Source organism: Hermetia illucens, chromosome 2, assembly GCF_905115235.1.
Source record: "Hermetia illucens chromosome 2, iHerIll2.2.curated.20191125, whole genome shotgun sequence".
NCBI classification, from domain to species: Eukaryota; Metazoa; Arthropoda; class Insecta; order Diptera; family Stratiomyidae; genus Hermetia; species Hermetia illucens.
In genome coordinates, this window is record NC_051850.1 from 34,369,846 (window position 1) to 34,380,256 (window position 10,411).

A 10,411-nucleotide genomic window follows, 5' to 3' on the forward strand; every position below is an offset into this window, starting at 1 on the left:
GCCCGAAATTGATAAGTTTGAACTACTATAACTTTGACACCAATAGCCCGATTTTCGTGAAACTTGGCACATATATGCACGGTACTGCATTCTATGCATTCGGAGCAAAATCTAGTACTCCTGGGATGAATTTAAGGGGGGTTTTTCAGTCAACTTCTAAAAATTGATTATATACTATTAGTAAGTTTATTTGAGGAGATATCGAAATGGCACATATTTTGAGGCCTAGACTTCATTTAAGCGATTTTTTTTCGGAATTTTGGGTTAGGTAGTTTGCGAAAATGAGTCCTGTCTCAGTTTAAGTGTGTACACTTTGACTGTTTACTCACGTACTTTACAATGCACGTCAAAACTAATATCAGCTTCAGAAAGTACTAATCGAGATCTTTCATTTCACACAACTACATCCGGTGAAACAATTTTTTAAATCCCGCCTTTGCATGTTTCGGGAGCCCCCCTTTAAACTCCACCTGAATTTATGTCACTCACTATATGCGCGGCATTTTATACTTCTCATCTGTTCACCAAATTTCGTTCGGATCGGTTTAGCCGTTTTGGAAGTCCGTGTGACAGACCGACAGACCGACAGACAGACAATCGTTACAGTACCTAGTCCTCTGTATTAATAGCGGAAGTTTCCAAATTCTGGCAGTCAGAGAATGCTCAAATTTGAACCAAAATGTTACCTGCTGCCTCTGTTACACTCTGAGGTTAAGAGAAGTAATATGGTATAACTTTTCAGCGCACTTCTCTTCCCTTACTTTGGGAAACATGTCGGAAGGAACAGTCAGTTGATTGGATATCAAAATATCAAATTTCGGTCGAACAGCACCTTCCTCCAGCATATGATGGTAGAACACGGTTTTGGCGGACGCAGCGACAATAGTGAAATCTTTATGGACTTCTATAACTTTTATCGTCCAATTACTAGCAGAACGTTGTTCGAGTACAAGGTTTTCCATAAGGTTAGCTGGGTTTCGACTATACGGTCACACAATTCTTGTAGCTTTCTGCAACGTTCATTTTCTCATTATTTGAATTTAGAAGCTACTATAAGGTAATTTCGAGTTTCGACTCACTGGCGGCGAGGGTCGGAATAAGTTGATCACATTCCGATAGTAGCACTGATGCTGGCGGATATTACTAATCACTGAAAGAAGTGTGACAAACTTTGCTGCTTGACATATTGCTCAAACGACCGGGAGAAAACATGTAGCACCGAGATAAATAGAAACAGAGCTCGTTGGCCCAATTAAGATCGGGCAAATGGACGGTATTGCAGGGCACTGTTCTCACACTTCCAGTACGGGTTGACGACAGCATCGTTGAAGATGGGGAGGATGGGCAACTTTTTTCTATAAAAGAATTGGGGGCGCCTCGAATCGATGGTAATCCGGCAGCAGTATACACACTGGTGCTTCAACATCCACCAGACCTACTGCTCGGTACATTCAACGTTTTCGCGAAAGAAGGCATTTTTCCTTCCCTCTGAAAGGTGACGAGGATTGCACTAATCAGTAGAGGGAAAGGCGACCCTGAGTTGTCATCTGCTCTCAAAAAGCTCATTGGGAGTAGCCTCGTTAAAGCGATATGTGCTGCCGGAGACTTATCCCCAAGACAATTCATGCAAGTCGCGAATGCGATTCATCAAGCTGTGGCACATCACCAGCACCACTGGCGGGGAGATGTTTTTCGTAACGCAGATCATCTGAGAAAGCGCTCTTGGCTCTATGGTACGCTAGGGAGTCAGAGGAGAATTGATTGTAGCGTAGGGATCCATCCTAAGACCGGACCTCTAAAATACTTCTTACAATAGTCTGCTAAGACTCTACATGTCAGAAGAGTCGCGCTTAATCGGTGATTCAGATGATTTTGTGGCACTTGTCGGAGGACCTGCTGGTGAATAGACGCAAAGCGTATTGGGCATATTGATGTGACGCGTAAGTGGATGACTGTTCATATTTTTAAGTTTGCGCTGGGACGAATCGAAGTTGTCATCCTCACTAAGAAGAGAATTCCGACTTTGCGTCCCATATGGGTTGGCGAGACAATAATCGAGTCGAAACCATAGTTACGCATCTCAAAGATGAGCTTTTGCTCCAGGTTGTAGCTGGAGTTTCCGCCCTAAGTTGGCTAATAGCAAACGCTAGTGGTCCTACATCTAGCAGGCGGCGTCTTCTAATGATCGCAGAGCAGCCTGTTCTGCTCTTTGGCGAGGAGGTAAGAGCTGATGGTCTTTGCATGGAGCCCCCTCGTGAGCGCCTTACGCTAGTTGAGAGACGTCAAGCTTTCTAATTTGCACGGGCTGTGATGGTGATCGTGGGGCTAGTTTCCGATGCCCTTCTTGCTAAGGAGTATAAAGCCATGTACAAGTGCAATGAAGAAAACTCAACGGAACTGGTTGCACCTAACGAACACAAGCGTGCACTAAACGAATGGCAGCTCTATGGCGTTGGGAGGTGGGTTTTGTTCGGTTGAGTTCTGAGTCAAGGAACGTGATTAAATCTCTGTGTCCTGACAAGGAGGTAGTATGTGAGAATCAAGAACCCCAGCCCACATGATGCCGAACCGCTAGCATTCGGGTTAGCTCCAGCAAGTGCCGTCCAGTTCCATATATTATCTTGCGCAGTCGGCGTTCACGACTGGCACACCTGATAGGGGAGTTTGGTTGGTTAACAGCCTTAGTGACCGTCTTGGTGCCAAGGTGATGCAACGCAATACTCTTATCGTAACAGACTGTCAAAGTTGGCTTTGCGAAAGTTGAACTTAGTAGATTTACACGCAGTTTTGGAGTTTGAATGTGAGAACTCCGCTTCAAATTCAAGGGGGGGATACAGGGATATGCAAGGAGATAAAGAGAGGTGGCGATCAGAGAAGAAAAAATTGGAACGCTAGTGAAGGATGGAGGGTTAAAGTCTGCACAAAGGAAGAAAGGTAGGGAAAAGAATCTGACAGTAAGGAGTTCAGACAAACTGTCAAACAATTCTTCGTACAGGTGAAAAGGTAAGTACGGGGGACGATTATACAAGATCCAATAAACACAACACGGTTATAAGGAGAGCCAGAGAATAAAAAGGCGAGTTCGGCGCGAAGTGTATTTTTTATTACAATTAGAACTCCACCGCCGGTGGACTTACGAGATACACCTCGGTCCCTGCCACAGTGGAAGTGGCATGATGTGCTCAGCCAGCACGGACAAATTGAAGATCCCCAACTTAGTTGGTATGAATGAGCCAGTGGCTTATAAAACTGTTCACATACGTTAAAAACAAAAGATAGACAAAGAGATATTGGACCTGTTTTACAATAATAAAGTTCTCGAGAAGTTCCCCAAAGTAGCGTTTTGGCATGTTAAAATCAAAACGATTAGAGTGACCCAAGATCACAGATTATAAAGGGAGACGTAGTTTCTCATCTAAACCTCCTAGTCAGGAAGTTGCTTCAAAAACTAGGACCACACTATTGAAAAACAAACCGTTGAAACTGAGTAATTGACCAGCTCTAGATTTAACTCTACTAACGAAGCAGTATATTATATTGCATCTAAAGATATTCAATCCAGTAAATGTATATATTATCATATATTAAACTTTAGACTCTATTCCATTAGCTAAATTTTCATATATCTAGGAAGTTGCAAAAACTCATAAATAAAGCAATATTTACCTACGCTAAGTTCATAAACGAATTTTTTTCAAGGTTCAGATATTGCTTCAATATTCTATAAATACTTTACGAAGGTTGTTAATAATGCGTAATTCACCTTCTCCACTTAACGCGTTTGCCGCGGATTAGTAATCCGTACGTAATACGGTGGCTCCGAGAGTTTATAACCCTCGATGAGTTGACAAATAAAGACCCTCCAACTTATCAACAATGTTTCGCTCGTGTTTAAGTTTAATTTCAATTATGTAGGTTGGTTTTCTTGCTCAGTTTTCGGTAGGCTTAAAGTGTGGGAACAGGGTGGAATATGATAATATTTCTGTAAATAATAAGTTTATGTTCGGAGGTAGCAACGGGGAAAATGAGACCGCGAGTTGGTGGTACAGTTAAAGGAAAAGTCGACGGTAAAATGTGTTAAGTAGCGTCTGGGCAGAGGGCACAAAACTGAGCTAAATAAATTGAGGAGTAAGTAGAAAGATAGTGGATGTTGAGGGAAGATATGCATGTCGCGTCGGATAGAGGGTGACATTTTCAGGAATCAGCCCAGCGACTCAGGAAGCATTTCATTCTAGAAGAACAAATTGACATAATCTCAGTGTAAGCGGAATACGAGTACACCCTGCATTGGAAGAGCGCCCGATGTAGATGTGTGCTTACAGTTTTGGAAAAAACATTATCAGCCAAATTTACACCCACTGGTTGATAAGCGAGGCTAGTACTTTTCGCTCCTCCATTTCTTCAAGTCGGTTCTAAATTTAGACTTACTGGGAAAGGAAAACCAACAAACACTTTTTGGAATGCTTATCAATTAATATAATGACATAGATTATCAATTCAACTGATACGCCCTGAATGATTCCCATATATATGTGCGCGCAAGCATAAATATGAGTACATATGGAAGTCCAGATAATGCATTGTCTGATAAGAAAGAGTTCGAGCACGTACAGAACGACTACCATAAAATTAATTAAAGCAATTGATATTTCTGTGCGAATATTTCCACAACTAAACAAAGCAATGAAATGCCAATAGAACGGTATTGTAGCGAAGAATTTTATGTTTTCTTTTGACTATTTACTCACCTGTGTATCTGGAGGTTCAGTTCTGGCAAATGTTGGTATGGATGATGCCATATAGTCGGAACATTTCTGAAAAAATAGGGTCCAATGTATCAATTGAATTTGCAAAACGGTTGAAGGTAAAAAAACTAAGACAGATATCACACGCATTAATGGAATAAAAATTGAAACTATGAATTGAGTAAGCGCCAACATTTCAATTGTGTCTAGATATTTATTGAAAAAATTTCAGATAGCATTTCATTGACCTCATGGAAAATTATAACAACAAGCAACAGCTTCAAAGTGAAATTATATTTTCATTTTATTATGTATTTCGTTTTCTCATCAGAAATTGTCAATAATAAAATGTACTTGAGTTTTAAGTTGATAATTTTATGGAACAAAGACATGGCGGCTGAGTTATTGATTACAAAGCAGAATGAATGGTGGCTGTAAATAAATTCGGGTCCATTAGTAACTACAAAAAGATTCTAGCATCTAACATCAAGATGGAGAGAGGAGGAACTTCTATCTAAATAGAGGCTTCCCATAATTCACTAGATGTTTGCCTGATAACTGAGTATAATTGCAACGTCTTAAGGAGTAGATGAGGGAAATGCAGGAGATTTTCCGGACTAGTCTATGAGCAAGCTACTTTATCACCAAATGGAAGGTCAAATTTATAGTCCGAAACCGATAATTGGCAGGAGCCGGTCGGCTTGGTGACTGATCTTTCCGATCTTTCCTAACAACGGATACATTCATTGCAGCCATTATACCTACCAGAAAGGCAAATCTCTGGCGACAACACTCCATGAGCTTACAACAAATATTGAGAAAGCGAAATCTCTACACACCTTGGATCCTTGGACCCTGTCTCGGCCGCAGTAATTTCCGACGTGGTAAGACAGCATGGAATCAATCCGCTATTGATGAGTTGGATTCATTACATGCTGAAGTGGTGAAAGATTCCCACAGCAGTCAAACGTAAATGCATTGTGGGGCTCAGGGGATTGGTGTTCAAAGGTGGCGGTGAGGAAGACGGGGAGGCAACCCTGTCGGCCAAACCAAAACCAAGTGGCCGAGGAGAACCTCCATAGTGGTGGCACCGGGAGACGCTGTACTCACTTTGGCTTGCGGGCCGTGATGCAGTAGGCGAATGCTCCAAACGCCTAATTAGGGCGATTAGACCCGAGTCTGCACGGGGACTCATCTGAAGTGGTAATTGGCCACGAAACCTTACCAGGGGTATACTGGTACCATGGGAACCGGGATAACCTCTGGACTCTCATACTTCGGTTGAACTCCCGTTGTATGTGAGTACAGCTCGGTTGTTTGCGGTAGGCCCCCTAGTGGGAGTTTCATGGGGTTGTGGTTATGCTCAAGCGAGAAGAGACCTTCGGGCCTCGGCGTGGTGTTGCGTTTCAACACGGGTGCCGTACTCCTTAGTTCGGTAGAGATTTAGGTATGTCTTGCATCCACCAATATGAACGCTAAGCCATGCACTTGGTATAGACTGGTACCGTTGTTGCTTGTCTCAGCGGGGTTCTAATTGTGGTCACAAAATCAATCCGTGTCTTAAGAAGACCGTGGGATTAAGTCGCAAGACAGATGCTGACGTTAAACCCTCAAAGACTTAACTGTGGTCCTCAGGGAGATGGTTGAGATGGTTGTTACGCATATCCAGGAAACAACTCCTAAATCTACTGCTGATCGCAAACTGGTCGATCTGATTAATCGTATGATGTTGGTCACCTTAAACCCAACTAACCTTATGGCAGGCGCTGTGCTTGAACAATATGCCACCAATGACGAGGACATGGAAGCTGCAGAAATCCGTAAACCTCCCACCATCATCATTAGGATCGCCATGACTGTGTTTCTGCTTCACATGTCCGAGCAAGGTATTGTCAGAGCCCACCTTAGCGTTCAGATCACTTATCACGACCACAATGTCAGCTTTAGGAAGCCTCACCTGAACCGTGTTTAAATGTTCATAGAAAGCATCCTTCTCCACTAAATATGCAGCCTCGGTTGATACGTAGCGTTGTAGAATTGTGATGCCTCTTAACCTGAACTGGAATCTTGCAGTCAGAATCCTTTCAAAAACCGACATCTAGGTCAAGAGAACGCACCTTTCGTTAGCCGACAGAAAAAATCCGACACCGGATTTGCACATGACTTTCCAGGATACAAAAGCGCATTGCCATTAAAGCGGCAAGAATCCCACCATCTTATTTCGCTTAGGCTCGAAATGTCCAGTTTCTTCTGGAAAAAAGCAATAATTCTCAGTACCCTCGTTGCCCTTGTTGAGCAGCGCATGCACATTCCGGAAACCAATCATTAACCGTTTTCGATAGCCAAAGGTTGTAGCCAGTCCTTATCCGAAGCGTTGTTGACGTTTCGGTAGCAATGCATTTTCAAAATATGTAGGTTGCTAGTCCACGAATTTCTATCCCTCCAAGGCTGAGTAGGAAAGGCAGATATGTACGCCATTTTATTGGCAACAGAAGAATTTTCCGACAAAACTGGCGGAGCCCTATCAATCGACAGTCAGGGAGTGTTATTAGCAATAAATAGCAACACCATATCGAGCCAGTTGTTGTGGAATCACCACCAAATACTACTGGTCGACTGAAGGAAACATTCCGCGAAACACTTCTTTAAAAAATCGGTCAAAATATATTGCCTAGGTCACCTTTCAGAGATTTCACAGTAGATAGAGAAATGTGAACCGAAGATAGGGATCTCCTTCAATTTCGATTGCAGACTCTGAAAACTGGGTCATCCTTCTGGGCCACAGCGATTACCGAAAAATCGACTGTGGCTGGAATGTTGATCTCGAAGATCCGGGACAAAGCCCCTAAGTTGTCTTTACCGGACACGTGTTGAATGTCCAATGTGAATTGGCTGATGTAAGTTAAGTACCGAAGTTGGCGAGGGGACACTTTGTCGGGCTTTTGCCATAAGCCAAAAATCAGACACTTTTAGTCTGTGAACAGCGGACGAAGCACATCCTGAAGGCCAAATATTGAAGCGAATAAAGAGAAAACCAAAAGAAATTTATTACATGAATATGAACATATCAACTGCTGTCCAGCTTCGAGGGAAGACAATTGAATTTGCCGAATTGATAAAGGACAAACATATTGTGCACATGGTCGGAGCCGCAATGGTTCGGTACAACAGTGCCAGAGATGAAGGAAATGCAACGAGGAAAGCAAACGTTACACAGGAGACGCAGGTGACGCTCCCTCAAATCCTAAGGAGGGGTAAGCTAGAAAAGAGAAGTAGAGAAGTAGCGAACAATTCCTTCGGATCTTTGTAGGGCCATAAAAGGTAAAAAAGCCTTCTACTGGGAGAAGTGAAAACCGAACAAAATGTCAAAGGTAAGCAGGGACATTAGGCTCAAATGCCAAGAAGGCAAAACCCCGAAAAGTAACATACGGAGGTGCGGACCAAGGATGGTAAGAAGCTGCAAGCAAAAAACGAATACAACCCGAATTCATTATTATTTGCAAAATAGATGATAAAGTATACGTCGATATTCTCTAGAAGTAAGAATCTAATTCGAACCTGAAAGGCCTTGGAGGAAGTGTCAGTTGCTGGAGCTGAAAAGTTGTCCTGGTATGAAATCTCTAGAAGTTGGAAAAGCCTTTGAGGGAACAGGTTCATATAATGCAAAAAAAATAGTGAATTTGCGACGAAGAGGGACATACACGAGGAATTAGAAAAGCAATTCGTACTACTCAGGTTGTAAGAGTGAGTAATTAGGGTGTTTAGCAGAGCTTATGAAGATACACAAACTGTAAAAGATTTACAGACCTGATATTCCAGGAGTGCAACGCTTACTCTGAATGTATGCTTTACCAGAGGAAAGAAAGTGTCTACCACCGGCATACCGCGGCAGATTCCGGAGAGAATTAAGCGTAGTGTAGAAATAAGGTTACTACAAATTAATCACAACTATTGTGTGGTGTCATCCAAACCGTCTTTGGGAAGAACTTCAAAGTTGTCAGAATCTATAGTTTTATCCTGACAATAACAGCATTGACTGGGCCAATTTTTCCCAATAATTTCCCGCGATAAGAATGCTAGGTTGACCAGTGGAAGCATTTGACGAGAATGTGATCGCAGAAATGCTGTTAGGAGGAATGACAATCTTGTCGTAAGCTCCACATACCTCCCGCACCGGCGTATTCACAAATAGACCTGGAAATCACCAGACACATATACCGTCAACCACGTCCTCATTGGTAAAAGATGTGCGTCCAGTGTATTGGATGTACGATTGGTGAGTAAACTGTGATTCAGAGCGACAAAACATATCGAATCTCTTCAGTGCACCAATTGGAAACCAGCCCTACCTAAATCTTTGGGGATGATAAACTCCTGAGAGATGCTACAGTGCAAGACATATACAGGATATATCCTGGAGGAAAAACTATCCCCTATGCTATACGACATAAGCAACACAGATGTTCATGATTTCTGGGGAGGATCCAAAGGCACCATCAAGGATATCGTAGAAAAGGTCGTGGGATACAGATCCCGGCGGACGTGAATTGAATTGATTCATCGTCAAATCGTGAATGCAGAATATTACTCGGCACAAAGAACGAAGCCTACAGATAATATATCTAACGTGCAACCACAGCCGAAAAAGAAAAGTATGCTGAGCTACGATAAATTTCGAATACAATAATTAGACGTAAGAAACGGAAACATTTTGACGACCAGTTGCTAAACATTAATAAAAACCTATCTAATAGAAACACCATACAAGCATATAGACTAGTGAATACAATTAAGAACGGTTATCAACCTAGGACTAGCCTCTGCAAGGATAAAGATGGAAACATCATCGGCAATGCCGACAACATCAACAAACGCTGGGCGTCCTATTTTGAACAGTTTCCCCCCACACAAGTAGCCTAAATCGATGGCAGTATTTGTGATCCTGGCCCCACTACACATCCTCGGAAGTTGGTTTCGCCGTGCGGTCACTGAAATCAAACAAAGCGCCTGGCGCGGACGAGAACGGTAGAACGGATCTACTAAATGCGATACACCAACTACTGATGCGAATCTGGGAGGAAGAGGAGACTCCAGACGACTGGCGCAAGAGCATCATCTGTCCCATCTACAAAAAGGGAGATAGATAGCACTGTGAAAACTATACAGCCATTTCACTAGACTATTCGTCCTATAAAATGTGGCGAAAATTCTGGAGAATAAAATAGGACCATACACCGAACGACTCATTGAAGAGCACTACAGTATAGATCATGCAGTACTATACAACTTAGTGCTGGAATTTGGTATAACAGCTAAACTAATACGACTGACATCACACAGGATCCAGAACAGGTCGACTGATCCTTCTGAAACACGTACTGGTTTGTTGCAGGGCGATGGCCTGGCGGCGACGGTCTTCAACCTAGCACTCGAACGCGATATCCGAGCAAAGGATACCAACACCATCGGGACGCTACTGATTAAGTCGAAATTATTGTTAGCGTAGACATCAACATCATGTCTCGAAAACTGACCAACGCAGGGGAACTTCTGCATACCCTTGACACTACTGTGAAAAAAGTTGGACTATGAGGATAAAACGAAAATAATGATGCAATCAAGGAGTAGGACGCCAGCTTATTCGAGCATCAACTTAGGGGGCTTCA

General features: G+C 42.7%; 1 protein-coding gene across 1 annotated transcript in view; it reads right to left on the reverse strand.

Moving 5' to 3' along the window:
• The window catches only part of LOC119648011 (receptor-type guanylate cyclase Gyc76C-like), a 405,069-nt gene that overhangs the window by 100,509 nt on the left and 294,149 nt on the right, over positions 1-10,411 (reverse strand). Inside the window, exon 5 of the mRNA XM_038049411.1 lies at positions 4,749-4,814. Within this exon, the coding sequence (XP_037905339.1) occupies positions 4,749-4,814 (66 nt within the window). The remainder of the gene's footprint in view (positions 1-4,748; positions 4,815-10,411) is intronic.